Source organism: Pseudorca crassidens, chromosome 12 (assembly GCF_039906515.1).
Source record: "Pseudorca crassidens isolate mPseCra1 chromosome 12, mPseCra1.hap1, whole genome shotgun sequence".
NCBI classification, from domain to species: Eukaryota; Metazoa; Chordata; class Mammalia; order Artiodactyla; family Delphinidae; genus Pseudorca; species Pseudorca crassidens.
The window spans coordinates 85,586,774-85,614,166 of NC_090307.1; the positions used below are offsets into that span (position 1 = coordinate 85,586,774).

General features: G+C 45.4%; 1 protein-coding gene and 1 pseudogene across 3 annotated transcripts; one reads left to right on the plus strand and one right to left on the minus strand.

The window, feature by feature from the left end:
• Window positions 1-472: 472 nt before the first annotated feature.
• On the minus strand, window positions 473-22,464 carry RILPL2 (Rab interacting lysosomal protein like 2). 3 transcript variants are annotated; one of them, XM_067701094.1, is made up of 4 exons: window positions 21,762-22,421; window positions 14,190-14,341; window positions 8,584-8,694; window positions 473-996 (listed from the first exon to the last, which is right to left on the minus strand). In XM_067701094.1, the coding sequence occupies exons 1-4, from the start codon at window positions 22,080-22,082 to the stop codon at window positions 966-968; spliced, it is 615 nt and encodes a 204-aa protein (XP_067557195.1). In that variant the 5' UTR covers window positions 22,083-22,421; the 3' UTR covers window positions 473-965. The 3 variants fall into 3 exon arrangements, with proteins under 3 accessions (XP_067557195.1, XP_067557196.1, XP_067557197.1); XM_067701095.1 differs by lacking the exon at window positions 473-996 and adding an exon at window positions 7,251-7,632 and having other exon boundaries at window positions 21,762-22,445; XM_067701096.1 differs by lacking the exons at window positions 473-996; window positions 8,584-8,694 and adding an exon at window positions 8,701-9,376 and having other exon boundaries at window positions 21,762-22,464.
• LOC137203949 (large ribosomal subunit protein eL37 pseudogene) lies at window positions 17,035-17,418 on the plus strand (annotated as a pseudogene).
• Window positions 22,465-27,393: the final 4,929 nt, after the last annotated feature.

The window sequence follows — 27,393 nt, forward strand, 5'->3', positions numbered from 1 at the left end:
CATCTTAATGTTATAATTTGTAGCATTTTTCCTGTCATAGCAACACACAAAATAATGGTGCCTCACTTAGATTCAATGAGATGTATGTGCACCATATATATATGTATGTAGGTATACATACGTTATATATGTATATATACGTGTGTGTGTGTATTTGACTCTTGAACAATGCAGAGAATTATGGACACCCACCCTCTCCACAGTCGAAAAATCCGCATACAGCTTATAGTCAGCCCTCCATATTCGAGTTTCCTCCGTATATGCAGATTCAACCAAGTGCAGGTCGTGCAGTACTACAGTGCTTACTATTGAAAAAGGATCTGTGTGTGAGTGGACCTTCGCAGTTCAATCTGTGTCATTCAAGGGTCAACTGTGTACAGTTCACAGATTCGGAAACCAAGACTCCAAAAAGCTGAAGTAACTTACACAAGGTCACGTAACTCTAAGAGGCCACTCTAAAACACAGAAAGTGTAAAAGCCATTTTACTTTAATTAAAAAATCCTGTAAAGAAAGTCACGTTAGCAAAATCAGATAGTCACCAAATATCAGTGAAGTCGTCACTGCAAAGTCCGTACCAGATGGCCCTGCACCCTCTTCCCCGCCCCCCCCCCCCCCCCGATTTGGGCTGGTGTATTTTGCAGCTGCGCAGTAAAGACCTGGGTCGTTTGTGAGCCCTGAGAAGCAGAAAGCACATCCGCACGCTGGGGGCCTCTTGGGGGGTTGAAGTGGGGCTGCAGGTGGCCCCATTTCGCTTTCCTTCTGCTTTCTCGGTTTCTTTGTGCCGCTTCACTCGCCCTGGCCCAGGCTTCGGGGGTGTTCAATTCTGCAGCCGGGGAGAAAACCTCATCCGTTCCTCCTCAGACGGCTTTGAGGGGAAACAAAGGAGCAAGTGCAGTGGGTACGCACTGGCACTGAGAGATGATTTTTGAAGTCGTCTTCTGAGAACGGAGCCATGGTCCCAGATCTATGTCTGCTTCCCTGATCGGAAAGAGAACCTGGGTGGAGAGAGGGAGGGGTCAGAGGAAACAGAGCGAGTTCTGAAGTGGGAGGTGCAGAACCTCCTGCAAAATCTGTAAGCAGCTCCTGCAGGCCATTTCCTCGGGGCTCATTATGGGACAGGCACTGTTCCAGGGCTTTCCATCTACTAGCTCATTTCAAACTCATAACATGAGGAGGTGAGTACAATCAATACCCCCATTTTATAGATGAGCAAACTGAGGTTATGGGAGGTTAAGTAACAGGCCCAAGGTCACACAGCATATCTTGGAACCACTGGGACTTGGGCCCAGAGCCCACATAACTACTGTGCTAGACTGACAGATGGAGTCTGGAACCTTTTTTTTTTTTAATTTCTGATTTTAAGTGGTTTTTATTGTAGAGGAAGTGATAACTTCTCAATGGTACCTACAATTATAAAATAGATATTTGCAATGAATAAAGAGTAACATGTAAGTTCTTGGATATAACAGATAAAACATATAAAGATATCCCCTGAGGCATGAGTAACAAACTTTCAGTCCCCCTCATGCAAAGTTTTGAAAAGGAAGAATGACATCTGGGGGCTTCCCTGGTGGCGCAGTAGATAAGAATCTGCCTGCCAACGCAGGGGACACAGGTTCTGTCCCTGGTCGGGGAAGATTCCACATGCCTCGGAGCAACTAAGCCTGTGCGCCACAACTACTGAGCCCGCGTGCCACAGCTACTGAAGCCCGCGCGCCTAGAGCCCGTGCTCCGCAACAAGAGCAGCCACCGCAATGAGAAGCCCACACACCGCAATGAAGAGTAGCCCCTGCTCGCCGCAACTAGAGAAAAGCCCGCGCTGCAACGAAGAGCCAGTGCAGCCAAAAATAAATAAATAAAATTTTAAAAACAGAATGACGTCTGGGGTTGATCAAAGTACAGTGACACAAAGTACAGTGTCAATGCTATTTCCAGTTGTAGGAAAGATGGCTGGTGGGCTGAAAAGTCAGTGATGGGGATACGGGCTCTTGCTTCCAGTCAAAGACAAACCTCTTGAGCACTGCTAGCAGCTCTGCCAGCAACAGCAGGACGAGCCCTTGACTCACATGCGGATACAGGCGTTAGGGCTCAGCCGCCCGCCCCCTGAGCCTGCGCATACCCCGCCAACCCCACTTCCCTGTCTCAGGAAACGTCATTCAAGCCAGCAACCAGGAGTTGTTCTCAACTCGTCTCCCCTCAGCCCACCTGCTGTATTTTAGTCACCACGCCCCAGCTATGTTCTGATCCCCCCACTTCTCATCTCCTCCAATGCCACCCGCAGGCCAAGCCACCAGGAGGAGCATAACAGCCTCCCCTCCCCCCACAATCCACTCATGGGGTGGCCAGAATGACCACGTCACTGTGCAGAGCTCAGTCACTCCTCAGCTTAAACCCTTGCATGGCTCCCCACTGTCCTCAGGACAAAGACAAAAATCCTTCTCAGCATGACCTACTCCTTCGGAGAGTCATTCATTCATTCATTCACTCATTCATTCCATTAGCTCAGTAATCTTGTCTGACGTGAATTTGTGGTCTCACACTCTTTAAACCTGTGTCCTCAGGCTGGCTTACAAACATTGTATTTTTGCCGTATCAGGCTCAAACTCCAATTAAGTAACCCAAAGAACTCCCCTAGAAGAGGCAGAAAGAAACCAGTAGCTTATGGGGACTTCCCTGGTGGTCCGGTGGTTAAGAATCCGCCTTCTGATGCAGGGGACACGGGTTCGATCCCTGGTCAGGGAACTAAGATCCCACATGCCGTGGGGCAACTAAGCCCGCGTGTGTCGCAACCACTGAGCATGCGGGCCACAGCCGGAGAGAAGCCCATGCACCTCAGCAGAGGATCTCGCGTGCTGCAAAAAGATCCCGAACACCGCAACTAAGACCGACACAGCCAAAAATAAAATAAATAAATAAATATTAAAAGAAAGAAACCAGTAGCTTATGGGTCTAGAAGCCTTGTTTACAGTGAGATCCTCAGCCAGTGAATGTCCCAAATAAACACCTTCAGATCTGACACCTGCTGTAGGGTGGAGATGCTCTTTCATTCATTATCTTACCTCGGGAGACCCTTTCTTGGGGAAGAGACACTCCCACTGGCCCTACTTGTCCCCTCAACCCTTCTTCACAAAGCAGCCAGAGTGACCTTTTTATAGGTGACTATGGACATGTCACTCCCCAGCTTCAAACCTTCCAAGGTCTTTCCGAAGCACTTAGAATGAAACCCAAAGTCGTCACCGGGATCCACTCGGCCCCGAATGACCCGCTCCCTCCCCTTCTCCAACCTTGCCTCCCTTCTCTTTGCCGCTCCAGCCACCATGATCTCTGTTGCACAAGCTCTCTCCAGCCTCTGGCCTTTACACCTGCTGTTCCCTCTGCCAGGAAGGCAGGGAAAACTCAGGTCGCTATGGCCTTCCAGGGCTCAGCTTGAATGCTGCCTTTCCATAGACGTCTTCTGGGACTCTCCAAATCTAAAGTAGCTCCCTATCGGGAACTTCCTGGCGGTCCAGTGGTTAGGACTCCGCGCTTTCACCGCCCAGGGCCCGGATTCGATCCCTGTTTGGGGAACTAAGATCCCATAAGTCGCGTGGCATGGCCAAAAATAACTTTAAAAAAAAAAAAAACAGCTCCTGATCAACCTCTTTCTCAGCACCCTATTTAATGGTCTTCAGCACAGGTAGGGCCATCTGAAGCTGTCCCGTTAGTACATTTCCTGACCGGTTCACCCTCTGCCTCCCCTGCTGGAATGTAAGCGCCATGAGGGCAGGGAATCCGTCTTGCTCACTGTATCCCCAGCACCTAGACCAGTGCCTAGCACATGGTAGGCGCTCAATAAGTATTTGTTGGAAGAGTAAGTAAATGTGGTTTCAGGTGGTCTCGTCTGATAAAGCTGTTTCATGCAGCCATTCAAGAAAGCCTGGTAGGGCTTCCCTGGTGCCGCAGTGGTTGAGAGTCCGCCTGCCGATGCAGGGGACACGGGTTCGTGCCCCGGTCTGGGAAGATCCCACATGCTGCGGAGCGGCTGGGCCCGTGAACCATGGCCGCTGAGCCTGCGCGTAATACTTAACTGAACTAAGACACGCACTCGGGGGGCTGTTTGCCCCTGCAGAAGCATCCCCTCTCTTCACTAGCCTGCGGCTCCAGGCGGCTGAGCTCTGTGGGGGATCTCAACAAGCTCCCTTGTCCTCTAGCTTCCGGCTGGGCTCAGCCAATGGGAAGCGCCTGCACGCGTGGGGAGGGTGGGAAGAGAGAGAGGTGAGGGCATTCACTCCCTGCTCTGTCCGTGCCAGGCTTTGTTTCACTAGTTACTGTGTGCTCCTCTTCTAAAGGCCACATGCCTGTATGACTCTCCCCCTTCCCCTCACAGCTCCCTCCCCCCGCCCCTTTGCTGCCCACCCCAGGATGCTTCTCCATGCTTCTCCATCCCGTATCTCTGTTCCCACGTCTGTAAAATGTCCCTTCTTTAAATCTTTTCAGTCACTCCTTTTGCGTGAGCCTTTGTTGATAAGCAAGAACCCTGGATGATAGGCCCCACGGCCCTGCAGTATCACTCCTGGGTATATATCCCTGGGAAATTCACACCCAGGTCCAGGAGAGGACATGAAGAAGCATGGAGATATTCACTGCAGCACTGTCCACAGTGGGGGAGGCAACCTGCGATCCCATCGCTGGGGTCAGAAACAAGTTGGATGTCTATGCTGCTATATGGACAGCTCTTAAAAACTGCTTAATGTCCATCCACAGATGAACGGATAAATCGAATGTGGTCTATACATACCATGGAATATCACTGGGCCTTAAAGAGGAAAGAAATTCTGACACATGGTACAACATGGATGAACCTGAAGACATTATGCTAATCACATGAGCCAGTCATGAAAGGACAAATACTGCATGTCTCCACTTATATGAGGTCCCAAGTGTAGTCAGATTCATAGAGACCGAAAGTAGAGTGGTGGGTGCCAGGGGCTGGAGGAGGGGAACAGAAGAGTTAATGGTTAATGGGGACAGAGCTTCGGGACAGGATGACGAAACAGTTCCGGAAATGGATAGTGGTGGTGGACGCACAGGATCTTAATGCATTTAATGTGACTGAATTGTACACTTAAAAGTGATTAAAATGGTCTCACAGACAGAGAAAACAATCTTATGGTGAGCAAAGGGGAAGTGGCGGGGACGGATAAATTAGGAGTTTGGGATTAATAGATACAAACTACTGTATATAAAATAGATGAACAACAAGGACCTACTGTACAGCACAGGGAACTATATTCAGTATCTTGTAATAACCTATAATGGAAAATAATCTGAAAAAGAATATATATATTTGTATAACTGAATCGTTTTGCTGTATACCTGAAACTAATACAACATTATAAATCAACTGTACTACAATTTCTTTATTATTATTTTTTTTTTTTGGCTGCGCCACACGGCATACAGGATCTTAGTTCCCCGACCAGGGATCAAACCCGCAGCCCCTGCATTGGAAGTGTGGAGTCTTAACCACTGGACCACCGGGGAAGTCCAACTATACTTCAATTTTTAAAAAAATAATTAAGGGCTTCCCTGGTGGCACAGTGGTTGTGAGTCCGCCTGCCGATGCAGGGGACACGGGTTCGTGCCCCGGTCCGGGAGGATCCCACATGCTGCGGAGCAGCTGGGCCTGTGAGCCATGGCCGCTGGGCCTGCGCGTCCGGAGCCTGTGCTCCGCAAGGGAGAGGCCACAACGGTGAGGGGCCCGCGTACCGCAAAAAAAAAAAAATTAAAATGGTAAATTTTATGTTAGGTATGATTAAAATAAAAAATACTAAAAAAAAAAAAAAAAAAAGATCATTCAAACTCAGTTCTCAAAGCCCAAAGCATCTGACCATATATCGGCTAAAGCTATGCTGTCCAATACAGTGGCCACATGCCTTTTGAGCCCTTGAAACAAAACGAGTCTTTTTTTTTCTAAATTAATTAATTAATTTTATTTATTTTTGGCTGCGTTGGGTCTTCATTGCTGTGCACGAGCTTTCTCTAGTTGCGGTGAGCGGGGGCTACTCTCTGTTGCGGTGCACAGGCTTCTCATTGTGGTGGCTTCTCTTGTTGTGGAGCACGGGCTCTAGGGCGCGCGGACTTCAGTAGTTGTGGCACACGGGCTTAGCTGCTCTGCGGCATATGGGATCTTCCCAGACCAGGGCTCGAACCCGTGGCCCCTGCATTGGCAGGCGGATTCTTAACCACTGTGCCACCAGAGAAGCCCCATAACGAGTCTTTAACTGAAATGTGCTGTCAGTGTAAAATACACATCAGATTTCAAGGGCTTACTATTTAAAAAAAAGAATGTAAAATATCTCATTAATAATGTTTTATAGTGATCACACGTTGAAATGATAATATTTTGGATGTGTTGGGTTAGTAAAATATATTATTAAAATTTAAAAAAGAGTTCCTGAGGGAATTCCCTGGCAGTCCAGTGGTTAGGGCTCTGCGCTTCCACTGCAAGGGGCACGGGTTCCATCCCTGGTCGGGGTACTAAGATCCCGCATGCCACAGTACAGCCAAAAATTTTTTTAAATATATATTTCTTTTTCTAAAAAAAAAGGGTGCCTGATAAAAAAGAAAACAACAACAGTGCTTAGTGAAGAAAAAAAAAACAATACGAGGAAACAGAATGAAGTGTTAAACAAAATATCAGTTACTATTGAAAATACATCCACAAAAGACAATATACAATTTTTAGAACATGGTAAATAAATACCCATAGGAGACTGGCTGAGGGGGAGGGGAGCTGGGAAGCAGAATGGGAATGGGGGATGGGGATAAAGAGGGAACAAATAAAACCAAGAAGGGGTCTTACACTCACAGCGAGGTGCATTGTGCCATGAGCTGAGACTCACTAACGCAACCCTATGTTCCTGAGATCCAAAAACAGAAAAATAAAAATAAAATTTTCTCCTCTCTCTTGAAACAAAGGCATCTTAATTAAACCTGCCCTGGAAGGTAACTCAGAATCTCTGATCCCTCAAAATTATTTCCCTGTGAAGTTGGAGTCCATGAAGTCCTTGCAAAATAGGTCACTGCAGCACCCCCAGCTTAAGCACCACACCTGGTGCACAATATAGACTCAGTGAGGGTTTGTTGACTGACTAATGACCGAATGAATGGAAGAAAACGAGGTCCCCTCAGCCCTCCCTGAGAGGCAGGAATAATGGAGCAAGAGCCAGATGGCGGCCTAGGACCTGATACAGCCTGCGATGGTGGGTCGTTTGGATCGTACAGTCTTTATTTTTAATCTTAAATTATTTGCCGGCATTTGGAAATCAGATTCCATGAACAAATCCGGCTTCTCGGCTTCACTCAAGAAGCGGAAGCTCTGGTAACATGTTATTCCTAGGCCAGACAGAACTGAGGGGCAACTGTCCCCTACCCCACCCCACAGCCCCATCACTCATCCACATTAAGTGCTTGGCCCCCGTAGGCTTTCTAGTTTGAGATCCCTGATCGAGGCTGTTTCTCACTTTCGATCCAAAAGACCAGGAGCTGATAAACTGTCACCAGGCCGGACATTCTCAAAGCAACCAAGGCAAACCAGCTGCTCCCTTCAGCCTGGGGTGGAGGAAAGGTGTGCCTAATTGTACTGACATCTGTAGACAGAAAAGGCACATCTCAAGGTGTGGTCCAAGGGTTCCCCACATCAGAACTGTCTGGGAATTTAGTAAAAATCCAGATTTCTGGGCCTCATCCTAGAACCAATGACTTGATATCTGAGAATCTGAATTTTAACTAGTGTCCCACACCCATGGTTTGAGGCACAGCAAGCAAAGAAACAAGGGATTAACAATGGTGCGTGAGGGCTTCCCTGGTGGCGCAGTGGTTAAAAGTCCGCCTGCCGATGCAGGGGATGCAGGTTCGTGCCCCAGTCCGGGAAGATCCCACATGCCGCGGAGCAGCTGGGCCCGTGAGCCATGGTCGCTGAGCCTGCGCGTCCGGAGACTGTGCTCCGCAACGGGAGAGGCCACAACAGTGAGAGGCCCGCGTACCGCAAAAAAAAAAAAAAAAAAAACAATGGTGCGTGAACACGAGGGGGGTATTCAGAGGACACTGCATTATGGGTCCCAGCGTTGGGAGACCCAGGGTCCTCCAAAGTTGGTGATGAACTAGCCCCCTTAAACTCCAATCATTATTGTTACTGTGTTTTTCTTGTGGTTGTAATATTATTATTATTTGGTTATTGTTATTATATCATAGGGAGGCAGTGGAGTGTAGAATCTGGATTTCCTTGGGTTCAAATCCTGACTTCACTGTTTACTATCTGTGTGACCCTGGGTACTTAACTTTACTTCTTGGTCTTTACTTCCCCATCTGTAAGTTGGGGATTGTAATAGTTCCTACCTCATAGGGTCACTGTGAAGAGTCAATGAATTGATATATGTTAAATGCTTACGCTACTGCCTGGCAGATATTATAATACACCGGCAATGAGTTTTCATAGCAGCTGCAAGACCACCACCAGGAGAGCAGGACCTCCCCCTCTCACCCCAACTCCCTCCTTTAGTGATTATTTAGTGGCAACAGGGGGCAGCCAGGTGACTTACAGCTTCCTTATGATTGTCTCCTCCTTGTTACTGCTGGCATTGCTGGCCCTGGTAACCAGAGCATCTTTTTCTCTTCTTCCTCCTGGGCCTTCTCTTGCTGGGATCAGGCCACTAGGAAAAAGGAGACAAATAAGTGGGTTGTTTTATTGTAGATCTCTTATCTGTGCAGCTCTGAAAGTGAAGGTGCTTAATAATTATTATTATATTAATAATATTATCATTGAAATGCTACAGTTAGACATTCTGACTCAGATGATTAGAATCTTCCTTCCACCTTTCCACTGTTGACACCTCTTCTTTCTTTCCCTTGGCTAATTCCATTGGCTGGTACTTTAAGCTTCTCCAATTGCTAGAAATATAACAATGTATAAATCCTTTAACTTAACCCTTGATTTCCTAATTAGTAAAATAAGGATAATGAAAGTACCTAATTCCTAGGATTGAGGGATTAAGTGAGATAATAAATGGAATTCATTCATTCGTTCAACAAATATTATTAAGCTACAAATTGTACCAATGTATATAGATATAGCAATTAACAAAATAGATAAAATACCTTCTCTCATGCAATTTATATCCCATTGGGAAAGGAAACAGTCAAGAAACAAATAAATAAGTAAAATTTAAAAATATATAGTAAGTCAGATGGTGATAAGACCTAGATTGATATTGATCAATAAGATATTTAGGTCAGGTGACCCAAAGAGGGCCAGAGTACTTCCCTGGATTTGATGTACAGAAGTTGGAAGAAGGCTATTCTCTCTCACTTGCTGATTGCCAGCAGCCATGCTTCCTAAGATTCAGAGAAGGACTGTCTTTAATACAAAATAATAAGGCCAATAAAGAGAAGCAAAGAGGAAAGAAAGAGGCACACAGTCCCTGATTCCAACACTGAGGCCTTAGTTGCAGTTTTTTCTTTATTTCTGAGACCAGTTCCAGGATCCTTCCCAGCTATGTGACCGATAAAACTCCCTTTTGTGCTTAAGCTAGTTTGAATTGGATCTCTGTCACCTGCAACCAAAAGAAGGCTGACCACGGTGAAGCATTTAAATGTCTGACCCAGGGACTTCCTTGGTGGTCCAGTGGTTAAGAATCCGCCTTCCATGGGACTTCCCGGGTGGTGGAGTGGTTAAGAATCTGCCTGCCAATGCAGGGGACACGGGTTCAAGCCCTGGTCCGGGAAGATCCCACATGCCGTGGATCAACCAAGCCCCTGCACCACAACCACTGAGCCTGCACTCTGGAGCCTGCAAGCCACAACTACTGAGCCCCCGTGCCACAGTTACTGAAGCTCAGGCGCCTGGAGCCCGTGCTCCGCAAGAGAAGCCACCGCAATGAGAAGCCTGTGCACTGCAATGAAGAGTAGCCCCTGCTCGCCACAACTAGAGAAAACCCGCACGCAGCAACGAAGACCCAACACAGCCATAGATAAATAAATAAATAATTTTTTAAATATTAAAAAATAATCTGCCTTCCAATGCAGGGGATGCAAGTTCGATCCCTGGTCGGGGAACTAAGATCCCACATGCCGTGGGGAAACTAAGCCAGGGCGCCACAACTAGAGAGCCCACGTGCTGCAACTAAGACCTGATGCAGCCACATAAATAAATAAATAAATATTAAAAAAAAAAAAGTCTGACCCAGTAAGCTCATTAGATCCACTTAGGTATTTTGTTGTGGTACCTACTGGTAAATTTATGTCCATGCTATAGGCATCAATTTTCCCCTTACTACAGACTGAATTCATATGTTGAAGCCCTAACCCTTAATGTTATGGTATTTGAAGATGGGACCTTTGGAAGACAATTAGGTTTACATGAGGTCATGAGGGTGGGCCCTCATGATGGGATTAGTGCCCTTGTAAGAAGAGACACCAGACGGCTTGCTCTCTCATTCTCCCCACCATTTGAGGACACAGCAAGAAGGCAGCTGTCTACAAGCCAGGAAGAGCCAGAACCAACCATACTGGCACCTTGACCTTGGACTTCTAGCCTCCAGAACTGTGAGAAAAAAAATTTCTATTGTTTAAGCCACCCAGTCTCTGGTGTTTTGTTATGGCAGCTTGAGCTGACTGAGATACCCCTTTAGGTATGAATGTCAGATAGCAGAATTTACCCCTCTCTCTCTTTCTTTGCAAAGAGTGGGCTCTTATTACTTAATATTATTTCTATTTTTATTATATATATTTATTATAATAATATTCATATGAGAATCATCTAAAAATTACCTTTTCCCACTATCTACCATTACATAACACCCTAAAACTTAGTGATTTAAAACTATGATGATTTATGACTTCTCATGATGGCTCTGTTTCTTATGGTTCATTTGGTGGTTCTCCTGATGGTCTAGTTTGGGGTTCTCAACTGGCTGCATTCAGTTGGAGGATCAGCTGGGGGCTGGATGCAGCTGGGGCTGTCATATGGGGCACCTTGGTTCTTCTTCATGTGACCTCTCCATGTGACTACCTTGAGCTTCCTCATAGCATGGTGGTCTCAAGGCAGCAATCTGAGAGCACAAACATGGAAGCTGCTAGGCCTTTTAGAGCCTTAACCTAGGAAGCCAAACAGCATCACTTCTACCACATTCGATTGGTCAGAGCAAGTCATAGGGCCGTCCAGATTCAAGGGGACGGAAAATAGACTCTACCTCTACTCCGATGAGAGGAGTGGAAAAATTTCATTGGAAAAGGAATGCAGGGGGACTTCCCTTGTGGCACAGTGGTTAAGAATCCGCCTGCCAAAGTAGGGAACACGGGTTCGAGCCCTGGTCCGGGAAGATCCCACATGCCGCGGAGCTACTAAGCCTGTGTGCCATAACTATTGAGCCAGCGCTCTAGAGCTTGTGCGCCACAGCTGCTGAGCCCGTGTGCCGCAACTACTGAAGCCCGCGCGCCTAGAGCCCGTGCTCCGCACAAGAGAAGCCACCGCAATAAGAAGCCCGCGCACCGCAATGAAGAGTAGCCCCAGCTCGCTGCAACTAGAGAAAGCCCACGCGCAGCAACGAAGACCCAATGCAGCCAAAAATAAAATAAATAAATAAATAAATAATTAATTAAAAAAGGAATGCAGGATGGGAAAAACCGTTGTGACCATCTTTGGAAACAGTCGACCATCTCTGCTTTCAGTTAAAACTATCATTAGTATGAGCTTCGGCCTCCAAATTGATGCAGTTGCTAAGAGAACACCTCAGTTGACATTCTGGTTTCTCCAGAATATATAACACAGGAGACTAAGCAGAATCCTGCTGTCTGTCTATTGGCCTGTACCAGATGGGAAGTGCACATCTGTTGTTCTCTGGGAATTCAAAACTGGAACTAACGTGGGTTGCTTTATTCACTAGCCAGCTGCTCATGGCATCGGCAGTCTAAGAGTTCCTCTTTTTAATTAACCGTGTCTGGAGTACTTATTAAATGAGATGAAGACAGGTCTTTCCATTAACAGCGTTCCAACCTCAGCAGAAGGAAGACAATTAAATTCCTGTTGGCAGAGCTCAGCTCTTTTGGATTTAGCTTCCTAGGACATTTTTACTTTGATGCTCTCTTAATGATGCCACATTGAATGAATTTAAGGAATAATATCATTGGAGCTTTGTTTTGTTTTGAATTAGAGTATTTCCTTACTTCCAAACTTTCCGAGTCCAAATGTGGCATGATAATTAAAAGCTCAGACTCTAATGTCAGGCTGTCTGACGCCATGTCTCAAGGTTGCCACCACCAGCCCTGGGACTTCAAGCAGGTACTTGACCTCTCTGACCCTTAGATCATCTTGGGGATAACATTACCCTAACTCATAGGCTTGCTGTGAACACTAATTGAAATGATGCTCGGGATACACTTAGCACATGGTAAGCATTGATAAATATTAGTTGGCACTACATTTTGTTTGTTTTGGTTTTTACTTTTTGGCGGCACCCTGAGGTATGTGGGATCTTAGTTCCCCCACCAGGGATCGAACCTGCGCCCCCCTGCATTGGGAGCTCGAAGTCTTAACCACTGGACCACCAGGGAAGTCCTGGCACCATGTTTTTATTCTCTTGATCTTTCCTTCTCCTGCCTCTAAGGAAACCTGCTTTGTTTAACTCAGTGTTTCCCAGAATTATTCAACCACAGAGCTCCTTTTTGCCGCGCTGTGTGGCTTGTGGGAACTCAGTTCCCCGACCAGGGATTGAATCCGGGCCACAGCAGTGAAAGCGCCGAATCCTAGCCACTGGACCACCAGGGAACTCCCTAGAGCTCCCTTTTCAAGAAATACCTACATAAAGTAAACTATTTGGGGAAACATGGTGCAGAAGGATAAAGTGAAGTCCAAACCTGCTATGTCAACAGCTTCCTTATTTCCTCTCTTGCTTGTCCTACAGTTCCTCCTCTACCCAGTATTATTGTGATCTTTTCTAACTTGTAATTTTTATACAATTTCAAACTTAGAGAAAAGGTGTAATACTAGTACAAAAACTTCCCATATATCTACCCAGATCCCTCAAATGCTTATCCGTGTATCTATCTACCTACCCATCCATCCATCCATCCACCTATCCACCTACCCACCCACCCATGCAACCATCTTCTCCCTGAACCACTTGAGAGTAAACTGGAGAAAAGAATCTTACCCCCTCACTCCTAAATGCTTAAGTGTCTTTCCAGAGAACACGGACATTCTCTCACATAACCAAGTCATTCAGTTATCAAAATCACCACATTGATCTTTTAAAATAGTAAATCAGACTGTGTCATTCCCTTAAGATTTCCCAAGATCTTCACATTACACTTACAATAAAACTAGAGCTCCTGGGCTTCCCTGGTGGCACAGTGGTTAAGAATCTGCCTGCCAATGCAAGGGACATAGGTTTGAACCCTGGCCTGGGAAGATTCCATATGCCGTGGAGCAACTAAGCCCATGCGCCACAACTACTGAGCCTGAGCTCTAGAGACCGCAAGCCACAACTACTGAAACCTGCGTGCCTAGAGCCCGTGCTCCGCAACAAGAGAAGCCACAACAATGAGAAGCCCATGCACTGCAACGAAGACCCAACACAGCCAAAAATAAATAAATTTATTTTTAAAAAACCCCCAAAACTAGAGCTCCTTCCTGTGTCCAAAAAGGCCACCCCTCCGTCTCTTCTGGACCGTCCTCTACCTCATATTCCAAGTTCCACCATGGTGGGCCTCTTTAATTGGCCAAATGGGTTCCTACCTCAGGGCCTTTGCGCTTCTTGTTCTACTTTTACGCAACCAAATCTTTACATGGTTGGCTGCTTCTTGTCATTCACCTCAGGGGGGTCTTCCCTGACCACCCAGTCCAAAGCAGGGCCCCCCCCGCACTCTGCTCTCTGTCATGTCACCTTGATCTACATTCTCTTCAGCATTCACCACCATTATCCTGTGTGTTCATTGCAGGCCTTCTGGCTGATTGCCTGTCTTCCCCCTAGACTAGCACGGACTTTCTGTTTTGTTCCTGCTCTACCCCCAGTGCCAGGAATAGTGTCTGGCATATAGTGGGTCTTCAATAAGTAGATTGGATGAACATAAGAACAGATATGTAATATATCAAGGAATTCTAGGCAGTGTCTTGCTCTGCAGTGTAGGAGCCCCAGGCAGCACAGCCCACCTCTTATAGCACTGCAGCTCTTCCTGCACCACCAGCAGCTGCGACTTGAGTTTGTTGCGCTCCTGCAGCACGTCTCTCAGCTCCTGTAGAGTAAAGCGTGGTCGGTTGGGATCTGTCAGGTCAACCACCATTTTGTCTGGTCCCAGGTTCACCTGTAAGAAAAGATATCACTTATACAGTTTCCCTCATGAGGATGGACTGTCCATCCCAGAAAGGAAACTTCTCTTGTTCTGTTACTACTCCCAGGGATCTGATGAGATGAGACGTTGCCTGTTGGAAGTGTTTGGTTGATGGTAAAGAGGCAAGAATTCCAAGTACCATTCTCCAAGAAAGGAGCCAGGGCTCCTTGGAGAATAGCTGAGTCCAGGGCTGGAACAGGGAAAGTCCAAGTTGAGTCTGGAACATTCCACTGTGTAAGGGATGGAGACAGATCAAAAGGACACAGTTTGAAGGCACTCCTACTGGCCAAACTGAACGACTTGAGTATCCGCGTGAATAGTAACAGGAATGGATAATAACCCATCAAATAAAAACAGGATTCAGGAATCCATACTTAAAATCTTTAATTTAGGGAATTCCCTGGTGGTCCAGTGGTTAGGACTCCAAGCTTCCACTGCGAGGGGCATGGGTTCAATCCCTGGTCGGGGAACTAAGATCCCACATGCTGAGTGGCGTGGCCAAAAAAATAAAATAAATAAAAATTTAAATTTAAATTAATTAACTAATTAATGGGGATGTAATGGCTAATCTTATGTGTCAACTTGACTGGGCTAAGGGATGCCCAGACAGCTGGTTAACCCATTATTTCTGGGTGTGACTGTGAAGGTGTTTCTGGAAGAGATTAGCATTTGACTTGGTGACCTGAGTACAGCAGAGGCTCCTCCCCAGTGTGGGTGGGCTTCATCCAATCCACTGAGGGCCTGAATAGAACAAAAAGGTGGAGAGAGGGTGAATTCACTCCCTGCTTGAGCAGGACATCCTTCTTCTCCTGCCCTTGGACAGTGCACATCAACCCTCCTGGTTCTTGGGCTTTTGGACCTAGACCAGGACTTATGCCATCAGCCCCCTGACACAAGCCTTCTGACTTGGACTGAATTACACCACTGGCTTTCCTTATTCTACAGTTTGCAGGCAGCAGATTGTGGGTCTTCTCGGCCTCCATAACCACGTGAGCCGATTCCTATAATAAATATTTTCATCTGTGTCTATATCTACATCTATATCACCTATTGTTCTATTTCTCTGGAGAACTCGGACTAATACCAGAAAGGAGGAGGGGGATCTGTACTTTACAGAAGAATGCCAATTAATAAGTGTAGAAGATGATAGAGTCAGAAAATCATCCTTTTGCAACCAACGCAGTAATAATTGATTCAGGCAAGACTAATGAATGGACCTAAAACTTTTGGGTGAAAGTTTGTTGAGGAACAGGATATTTCACAGTTTCAAAGTACTTTCCCATAGGCTACTTATGCATTACAAAGGGAACAAAGACACCCTTACAGTGCAGAAATCTTGCAGACACCACCTTAACCAAGTGATAGAAGTTACCATCGCCAATAACGACAAACTGAATCAGGTGCCTCCTGATACGAGGCACCGAGAGGGACACAGCACACTTAAGTGGTATCCCTGCTAAACATGTATAACTTGAATCTAACCATGAGGAGACATCAGAACAAGCCCAAGTTGAAGGACATTCTACAGACTAACTGATATACAATCTTCAAAAAATGTCAAGGTCATGAAAGACAAGGAAAAGCTGAGGAACTGTTCCAGACTAAAGCTGACTAAAGAGATATGCCCTAAAGGTACCGTATAACCCTGCATTGGATCTTGCATCAGAAAAAAAAAATGCGATAAAGGATATTATTATGAATTTTGAATAGGGATGGCATATTAGATCTTAGTATTCTACCAACTTTTCCCCCTGAATTCAATTATTTATTGTGGTTATGTAACAGTATGTCTTAGGAGATACACACTGAAGTATTTAGTATTTAGGGTGAAAGATCCTTATCTTTTACTAACTCTGCAGCTAACATAATGTCTGAAGATTCTGAGCGAATAAATAATATATAGACATAAATATTTGTTAAATATGAGTACATATGTGCATATATACATGTATGTATATGTGTGTATATAATACTTCAGTGTGTATCTCTTAAGACATAGTATACACACACACAAACACATATATACATACACCTGAATATAACACCTGAATTGAGGTGAAGGGTATACAAGTGTTCATTGTACTTATCTTGCAACTCTTCCATAGGTTTGACATTTTTTCAAGCTAAAGTTAAAATAAAGCAAATATTTGAAAACAACCTAAATGTCCATTAGCAGAAGTCTAGTTAAACAAACTAAGGCACAACCACACTCTGGAATATTCTACAGGTGATAAAGAGAATAAGCCACATTATAAAGAGAAATGCAATAGTGACCACATTCCTCCTCTCGGATTGATAAACATCAGCGTGTTTGAAAACACACTGTGTTGTAAAAGCTGTGGGGAAACCAGTTCCTTCACCGATTGCAGAGGAAGCCAATCTCTTTAACCCCTTTGGAATGCAACTTGACAATACTTATTAAACCTTCCAATGTAGGGGACTTCCCTTCCCTGGTGGCGCAGTGGTTGAGAATCCACCTGCCAATGCAGGGGACACGGGTTCGAGCCCTGGTCCGGGATGATCCCACGTGCCGCGGAGCAACTGAGCCTGTGCGCCACAGCTACTGAGCCTGCGCTGTAGAGCCCGCGAGCTGCAACTGCTGAAGCCCACACACCTAGAGCCCGTGCTCCGCAACAAGAGAAGCCACCACAATAAGAAGCCCGAGCTCTTTGGTCTCGGAGGCAGAAGCGAGATGACGAAGGGAACGTCCTCGTTTGGAAAGCGTCGGAATAAGACGCACACGTTGTGCCGCCGCTGTGGCTCTAAGGCCTACCACCTTCAGAAGTCGACCTGTGGTAAATGTGGCTACGCTGCCAAGCGGAAGAGGAAGTATAACTGGAGTGCTAAAGCTAAAAGACGAAATACCACCGGGACTGGTCGAATGAGGCACCTAAAAATTGTATACCGCAGATTCAGGCATGGATTCCGTGAAGAAACAACACCTAAACCCAAGAGGGCAGCTGTTGCAGCATCCAGTTCACCTTAAGGATTTCAATTATTAGTCACGCAATAAATGTTCTGGTTTTGAAAAAAAATAAAAAAAATAAGAAGCCCGTGCACCACAACGAAGAGTAGCCCCCACTCGCCTTAACTAGAGAAAGCCCGCGCACAGCAATGAAGACCCAATGCAGCCATTAATTAATTAATTAAAAAAAAAAAACTTCCAATGTGGCTTTCCTTTGACCCAGTGAATCCACTTCCCCTAGATACTGAGGGGGCCAACTGCTACAGGTCAGAGTAATTCACTGTTGCATGGGGTCGGAGCAAACGATTGGAAAATGAAGGTCTTTTGATAGGAAACTTGTTAAAGCAGAGATTCTGAACCTTTTTTTTTTGTGCCGTGGACCCTTACGGCAGCCTGGTAAAGCCCACGTGGATTTCATCTCAAAATACTGATTTTAAATGTATAAAAGGCATAGAATTACAAGAAAACCAACTAAGAGAACACACTCATCAAAATCTTCTAAAAATAAATTTGTGATTCCTAGACCTGCTTCTTTATTAAATAACACGATGTAGCCACAGGTCTAATAAGATACAGAGGAAAACAAAGTTTTGAGTTCTGCACTACACTGTAATGGGATATGAAAACATCTGTGATTTCCACTGGTGATTGTCACAGGTACTGCTAATATTACTGTGGTTTGTTGTCTATCGTCATAATTGAAGAAAGTGTTATATTTCAGATGGAGGTTGGTGAAAATAAAAATACAATTTCTTCTCATGCAAGTTCATAGATTTTGCGGATTAGAATCATGGTCCTCTTGGGGGGTTCCAAAAACTCCAAGTTAAGAACCCTCACGTTGAGCAATTGATAACACTGTACGGTGGAAGTTTTCAAAAGCCATTAAAAGGTGAGGAAGCTCTTTATATTCTGATTTAGTACAACTTTCATGCCATGTTAAGTGAAAATAAGCAAGAGGCAGAACGGGGTATATATTATAATACCATTTGTGTGAATAATGGAAAAATATATTCATATCTGCTTGTGTTTGCACAAAGTATCTCTGGGTACTTTAAGAAACTGATCATTTTAATTTTTTCTAGGGAGGGGAAGTGGTGGCTAGGGGTGGAGAGAGATGGGGAGGGAGCTTTTCCAAGGCAAACACTTTTGTAACACTTGAATTTTGAACTTAAATTTTTTAGAAAGAAAGGAAACAAACTATTCTCATACCCATTGTGATGGCTACTGTAATCAAACAAACAAATCAGAAAGTAAGTGTTGGCAAGGATGTGGAAAAATTGGAACGCTTGTGCATTGCTGGTAGGAATGTAAAATGGTGTGGTCACTATGAAAAACTGAATGGCAGATCCTTTAAAAATTAAAAATAGAATTATCATGTGATGCAGCAATTCCACTTTTGGGTATATACCCCAAAGTCTTGAAAGCAGGGACTTAAAGAGAGATTTATGGATCCACGTTCAGAGCAAAATTATTCACACAAATCAAGAGGTGGAAGCAACCCAAGTGTCCATCAACAGACAGATAAACAAACTGTGGTGGATCCATACAATGGAATAGTATTCAGCCTTAGAAAGGAAGGAAATTCTGACACATGCCACAACATGGAAGAACCTTGAGGACATTAAGTGAAATAAGCCAGTGGCAAAAGGACAAAGATTATCCGACTCTGCTTATATGAAGTACCTAGAATAGGTAAATCCCTATAGACAGAAAGTAGAACAGTAGTTACCAGAGGCTTGAGGGAGAGGGGGCATTTGGAGTTAGTGTTTAGTGGGTACAGAGTTTCAGTTTCGTTTCGCAAGACAGGAGTTTTGGAGAGGATGGTGGTGATGGTTGCATAATAATGGCTGTGAATGTACTTAAGGCCACTGAACTCTGCACTTAAAAAGATGGTAACTTTTATGTCTACCACAACTAAAAATGGTAACTAAAAAAAACAAGAAAGAAAGAAACACTAGGGCATATTTTTATAAACTGTCTAGTGACACTAAATATTCATTTTCTCCGCCTTTTGCCCCACCCCTGTTCTTAAGACTACAGTTTGGGAGGAAAACGTGCCAGCTCATCCGCTGGCTGACAAGCTTGTCCGCTATGCCCCAGACAGGAAATGACCCGGCCCCTGTGCAGACCACACTGTTCATGGTCCATGATGGGGCTTCCTCCATATCCTTGTGCCTGGAGCTGGAGGTGACAGGAAAAGAGCACAGAATGTGAGCTGAGGGATCTTAGGCAAGTCATTTAACTGCTCTTGAATCTCAAAAGTCAGGCTACTAATCATGACACTCAACCATCTCATATGACGGATACTAAAGAAGAACCTTATCTACAAATATAATTGTCACCGTGAGCAATGAGTAGGTGAAATAAAAGAGTACCAAGGAAGCTACCAGAAACCTTCACTCTTCCCTATGAGTTTCAGCCACCCAGTTCCTGCTGTCCTTTCATGGCATACTTCTCAGTTTGTAATCCTGTAGTCTAGTTTCGGAGGTCTGTGTGTCTTGCCTCTCCCACTAGATGTGAAGCTCCGTGAAGGCAGGGACCTTGTCTAATTTAGTGCCATAGCTCCAGAGCCCACACAGTGCAGTCACTCATCAAATGTTACTACAAGAAAGGTCATAGGTCTGTATTTTAGTACAGTGTGGTTATGACTAGCATCTCTGAGCTCAAATCCTGCCTCCACCTCTTACTTGTTAAGTCCTCAGGCAAATTACTTAACTGTTCTATGCCTCCATTTCTGTAAAATGGGAATAATAATAGTATGAGGATTAAATGAGATAATCCCCTTGGGGCAGTTTTTTTTTTTTTTTAACTATAGCTGGAAATTCACTAGTGAGTCATGATATTAATTCAGTGAGTTGCAAAATAATTTAAAAATTCATAAAAATAGAATAGGAAAGTATGACTGTACATCATGTTTAGTAAGGGAGAGTTAGGGTAAATTGTTGAAACTTCTGTTTCATCAATACTGGATATCAACGTAAAATGTAATTTTGTAAAATGGGGGTATAACATATATACAGAAAAATGCACTAATCTTGAGTTTATAGCTTGACAATTTTTACCATATGTGTACACCCATGTAACCACACCTGGATTAATTCTCTATAAATGTCCCTCCTGCCCCCCCCCCCCCATTCTCCCATCCCAGGGCTACCATCAACCTGTCTTCTATAAGTAAAGATTAGTTTGCCTGTTCTTGAATTCCACGTGCAGGACGCTCTCTTTTGTACCTGGCTTCTGTCTCTCAATGTAGTATCTGTAGGATTCATCCATACAGTTGTGTGTATCACTACTCTGCTCTTTTTCATTGTTGTGTAGTATCCCATCATATGAATGCACCACAATTTAAAAAATGTATTCCTCTTTTCCATTTAGATTGTTTCCAGTTTGGCACAATTATGAATAAAGCTGCTCTGATTTTTTTTTTTTTCGGTACGCGGGCCTCCCACTGCCGTGGCCTCCCCCGCTGCGGAGCACAGGCTCTGGACGGGCAGGCCCAGAGGCCATGGCTCACGGGCCCAGCCGCTCCGCAGCACGTGGGACCCTCCCGGACCGAGGCACGAACCCGCGTCCCCCGCATGGGCAGGCGGACTCTCAACCACTGCGCCACCAGGGAAGCCCTCTTTTTTTTTTTTTTAAATTAATTAATTAATTTTTGGCTGAGTTAGGTCTTTGTTGCTGTGCGGGCTTTCTCGAGTTGCGGTGAGTGCGGGCTACTCTTCGTTGCGGTGCGCGGGCTTCTCATTGCGGTGTCTTCTCTTGTTGCGGAGCACGGGCTCTAGGCGTGCGGGCTTCAGCAGTTGTGGCTCACAGGCTCTAGAGCGCAGACTCAGTAGTTGTGGCGCACGGGCTTAGTTGCTCCGTGGTATGTGGGATCTTCCTGGACCAGGGCTCGAACCCGTGTTCCCTGCATTGGCAGGCGGATTCTTAATCACTGCGCCACCAGGGAAGCCCTGAATATTCTTATATGTATCTTTTTGTGGTCATAAGTACTAATTTCTCTTTAGTTAAAAAGCATTTCTTACTCTAGGTCAAAGTTCCTCAAAGTGTGAAACCTGGACCAAGAGAATCAGCATCATCTTGGAACTTGTGAGAAATGCAGAGTCTCAGGTCCCATTGCAGACCTACTGAGTCAGAAACTCTGCAGCTGGGGCCGGGCAATCTGTGTTGTAACGAACACTCAAGGTGATTTTGATGGCTGCTAAAGCTTGAGAGCCACTGCTCAAGGTCCTGGTCAAAAATGCAGGAAGCCGCTGCTTTAGAACACACTCGGCACAGGGGCCAGCACCGAGCAAGTGCTCGATTAATGTTAACCATCTTAACGCTTCTAATCTGAGGACTGCATACTCGCAGTGATTTGTTTTGAGGGGCTTGGATGTTCAAGAGAAGAAAGCGTCCCCCCTGCCAGTGGCCGTTCCCAGCACTCACCTCCCTGCCGGCCGCCGAGCTCTCTCTCCGCAGCCCCTCCACCTCCTTCCGGAGGTTGTCCCGCTCCATTCTTAGCTCCTCCACCGTCAGGCTGCCCTCATTGACCAGCGCCTCCAGCATCTCCAGGACGCGGACGATCTTGAACTGCAGCTGTGTCACCCGGGGGTCGCTGCCCAGGGCCATCAGCTCGCGGCCCATCACGTAGGAGATGTCATATACGTCCTCAGCGGTCAGCTGGAAGGGGCTCTTGCCCAGGGCCCCCTCGGGCCCAGCCTCGTCCCCCTCCTCCTCTTCCTCCTCTCGCAAAGGGGGCTCCTCCATGGCCGCCCAGACCCCTGCAGCCTCCGGAGCTGCTGCTTTCTCGGAGTCTCCGAATGTCCAGCTTCCTCCCGGCACGGAAAACTTTCCGCGGGTCAGTGGACCCTGCCTGTTCAGGGCGGGGCAGGCGCAGCCAATCAGCGCAGCCGAGGGGTGGGCCCGGAGAGGGGCTGTAGGAGGAGGCCACGCAGGGCAGATCTCAGGCCAGGACTCCCGGTGCACCGTCCCAGCGGAGGCCCGTGCTGGAGTGCGGCCTCCAGGTTGTGGTTGGGGCACGAAAGGACAAGGGAAAGGGAGGGCCGCCGCGAAGAGGAACAGAGAGGTTAAGGGGTGACAGTGATCGCTCCCAGACCGAGAGCTGTTGCAGACGGGGAGGGGCAGCGACCCCAGCTCCGCCCTTGGTGACAGCCACCGCAGAAGCAGGGTGTCCACGGAGACAGGGGCGGAGTTTCCACCGCATTCTGGGAAGGAGGCTAAAAAGCACACAACTCTTCCCTTTCTGCACTCAGGTGTTCCAACCATAGAATTTGCATGGTAGGGGAGGCAGATCCGGTCTCTGAGAATATTTCCTGAAGCGTGCGGCAAAGCAGAAAACAGCAGTTGGTGGCAGCGCGCGGGAGTCTAGTGGTCCGTGTTGCGCAGAGCTTCCAGGCCTATGGTCACCGGGACCGGCGGCATCTGACCCTCAGTTAAATGGAGGTTCCCTGCGCTATGCACCTGGCTCTATCCTGGGTTCCTCCACTTGACCAGCGTGTGGCCTTTGCAAGTTACTTAAGTCCTCCGAGCCTCACTTTACTCCTGGGTAAATAACCGTACCTACGGAGTAGGGTCGCTGTGAGGAATATATGAGATCATGAGACAATGACTGTGACAAAAAGCGCTTAGGAAAGGCTCAAAAAATATTAGCGGGTATTCTGGATTCTTCCCTCCAACAAACACTAAGCTGTGTGCCGGGCGCTTGGCAGTTGGGTTGGGAAGGGAGGAGTAATAGATGAGACAAAAATCGCCGCTTCGAAGTTAGAAAACATTCTGCAGCTACACAGGGGATGACTGAGGATATTAGCAGTGTGGGCTACAGAGCGGGTTATTTTAGATTTAATTCAGGGTTTGTAATAGTCATAGGCAGACAATCCAGCAATGGGGCTTGTCTTTCCCAGGAACGTATTGGCAGTTTTCTTCGTGGTAGGTGTACCAGGTTTTCTCCACAGTGAAGCTGTGGAGTCAAAATGGAGAGTGGGCAAGGATAAAACAAACAAACAAAAAGCAAACAAACAAAACAGACACTAATTTCAGATGGTACAATGGTACAATGTTTTAATGATCAAACAATGCCCCGGGCAAGGGCTCAGTAATCCATTAGTCACAGACGTGACGACACCCTGTGATTAAATATGGAGAAATATTAGGCTTACCATAAGCATAATATGGCATATCCATACAATGGACTATTATTCACTCATAAAAAGGAATGAAGGAATAGAGCGTCCAGAAAGAAACCCTCACAAACACGGTCAAATTATTTTCAACAAGGGTGCCAAGACTGTTCATTGGGGAAAGGATAGTTTTTTCAACAAATGGTGTTGGGAAAATTGGATACCTACATGCAAAAGTGTGACGTACCTTACCTTACACCATATACAAAAATTAACTCAGAATGGATCAAAGGCCTAAAGCTACAAAACTCTAAGAAGAAAACATTGTGGAAAAGCTTTATGTCAATGGATTTGGCAATGAGTTTTTAAAAAACACAGAAAAAGAAACAAAAGAAAAAAATAGATAAACGACTACATTGATGAAATAAAATTTATATTTTAAGGCAGGACAAGAAAATGTAAACATAAAATTCTCTCTCTGTACATTTGGGCCTCCTCCCTCCCTCTCTCATGTGCAATGTACATTTGCATTATACATTAACCAGACCTCCTCAAAGGTGGGAATGCCTGCTTGACCACAAAGGTCAACTTTTTTTCCCCTTTCTTCTGATGCTAGCAATGTAACCGCTTAAAAGATTAGCACTCTTTCCAAACTCTGTAGGGAGTCATGGTGACTTAATTGCTTGCTTACCTGGACTCTGTATCTTTGGTGAAGTTTATGTAAAATGTCTGTATGTCATTTTGATGTATGATCCTTTGTCTCAAAAAGGCTTATGACTGTGTCTTTGACTTCTAATAGGCAGAACAGTTCTCAGAGCTTCCGAGAGTCTGTCTCTCGGCTTATAATCCTCAGTTTGACTTAAGTAAAATTATCTTTTGGGACTTCCTTGGTGGTCCAGTGGTAAAGAATCCACCTTCCAATGCAGGGGACGTGGGTTCGATTCCTGGTCGGGGAACTGAGCCCGCGCGCCACAACTATTGAGCTCGTGAGCCTCAACGAGAGAGCCCGCGTGCCGGAAACTACAGAGCTCACGCGCTCTGGAGCCGGAGCACCACAACTAGAGAGAGAACACCTGCACACCACAACTAGAGAGAAGCCTGTGCACTGCAACAAAAGCTCCCGCATGCCTCAGCGAAGATCCCATGTGCCACAACTAAGACCCGATGCAGCCAAAAAAGTAAAAAATAAATAAATTAGGGACTTCCTTGGTGGCGCAGTGGTTAAGAATCCGCCTGCCAATGCAGGAGACACGGGTTTGAGCCCTGGTCGGGGAAGATCCCATATGCCGCGGAGCAACTAAGCCACAACTACTGAGCCTGCGCTCTAGAGCCCATAAGCCACAACTACTGAGCCCGCGAGCCACAACTACTGAAGCCTGCGTGCCTAGAGCCTGTGCTCCGCAACAAGAGAAGCCACCAAAATGAGAAGCCCACGCACTGCGACGAAAAGTAGCCTCTGCTCACCGCAACTAGAGAAAGCCCACGCACAGCAACGAAGACCCAACACAGCTATAAAAAAAAAAAAAAAAAAAAAAAAATCCCGCAGCTGCAACCAAGACCCGATGCAGCCAAAAATAAATAAATAAATACTAAAAAAAATCAATCTATGTAATCCACCATATTAACAGGCTACAGAATCCACAGAAAAACTACTAGAGCTAATAAATGAGCTCAAGGTTGCAGCATACAAGGTCAATATAAAATATCAATTGCATTTCTTTTTCTTTTTGGCCACACTTTACGGCATGTGGGATCTTAGTTTCCCAACCAGGGATCAAACCTGCGTCCCCTGCAGTGGAAGTGCAGAGTCTTAACCACTGGACTGCCAGGGAAGTCCCTGCAGAGCAGAAATTGAGACACAGACGTAGAGAACAAACGTATGGACACCAGGGGGGGATAGCGGTGTGGGGGTGGGGGGGGTGTGATGAATTGGGCGATTGGGATTGACATGGATACACTGATGTGTATAAAATGGATGACTAACAAGAACCTGCTGTATAAAAAAATAATAAGAAGAAAAAAATAAATAAAATGAAAAATAGAATTATCATATGATCCAGCAATACCACTTTGGGGTACATATCCGAAAGAATTGAAAGCAGGGTGTCAAAGAGATATTTGCACACTCATGTTCATAGTAGCATTATTCACAATAGCCAAAAGGTGGAAGTTACCCAAATCCATCCACAGATGAATGGATAAAAAAAATGTGGTGTATACATACAATGGAATATTAATCAGCCTTAAAAAGGAAGGAAATTCTGACACATGCCACAACATCGATGAACCTTGAGAACATTATGCTAAGTGAAATTAAGCCAGTCACCAAAAGATAAATACTACATGATTTCACTTATATGAGATATCTAGTGTACAAACTCATAGAAACAGAAAGTAGAATGGTGGTTGCCAGGGGCTGGGGGGAGGGGGGAATGGAGGGTTGTTGTTTAGTGGGTATAGAGTATCAGTTCTGTAGGGTGAAAAAGTTTTGGAGTTTGGTTGCACAACAATATGAATGTACTTAACACTACTGAACTGTACACTTAAAAATGGTTAAGGTTGTAAAATAAATTTTATCTTATGTGTACTTTACCAGTTTTCCTTCTTTTAACATGTGAGGAAACTCTATGGGGTGATGAAAATGTGCTACATCTTGATCTTGGTGAAGGTCACATGAGTACATACATAGGTGAAATATTGCGGAACTGTATGCTTAACACTGTGTATTTCCTTTAGGTAAATTATACCTCAGTAAAGTGCTGGTAAGGAGATAAGGAATGAAGCACTGACAGATGCTACAATGTGGATGAATCTTGAAAACATTTTACTGAGTGAAAGAAGCCAGCCACAAAGGCCACCTATTGTATGATTCCATTTATATGAAATGTGCACAACAGCAAATCCATAGAGATAGAAAGTAGATTAGTGGTTGTCTAGAGCTGGAGGAGGGGGAGTACATGCTAATGCAGACAGGGCTTCTTTTTGGGGTGATGAAAATGTTCTAAAATTAGATTGTGGTGATGGTTGCACAACTCTGTGAATAGACTAAAAACCACCGAACATTGTTGGAATGTAGCCTTCGCAGAGCAATGCTTATCAGAAAGAATTTAATGTTGCTGCATTTATTTTTTACCATCAGGATCCCCAGCCACCACTGCTGGTATGAATCTCTTCTGCACCACTGTCCTTTTCAAAAGTTCCTTCTGCCTTGAAATTTCTCTAGAAATTGATCCTCTAAGGCACCATATCTTCCTTCCTTCTTTGTTACACAGTGAAACCTGGTAAATCGCACTTTAAAAAAGTCAAAGTGTCTTCCATTGAGTAACTAGGATTTTGATATAAAAAAAAAAGATTCTTTTGTTCATTCATTTGACAACTTATTTACTGAGCGCCTACTATGTGCCAGGGCTGTAAAGTAGTAGCCAACAGGGCTGTGGAGTTAAATAGTTTTGACTTGAACCTCACAATTGTTACTTCCTGGTACATAAATTTGATCAAATTCTCTAATCTCCAAATCCCCATTTCCTACAGTCAACTTGGAAAAATAAAAGTATTCCCCAAAACTGGTGTGAGGATTAGACGAGATAATTTGTGAAAAGTGCCTCATCCAGTGTCCAGCACATCATAAGCATCTATGGACACTGGTTGTTATTATCAAGTGTTAATGATCTTAACTCTTAGATCCCTCATAGAACTGGACAATCTGTTGGTAGATAATCATGACCCTTCTCTCTCCGTTGGGAAATTATGAAAACAATTCTGAATTACAGCTGTTAAAAAACAAAATTCGGGACTTCCCTGGTGGTCCAGTGGGTAAGACTCCATGCTCCCAGTGCAGGGGGCCTGGATTCGATCCCTGGTCAGGGAACTAGATCCCGCATGCATGCCGCAAGTAAGAAGTCTGCATGCCGCAAGTAAGAAGTCTGCATGCCGCAACTAAA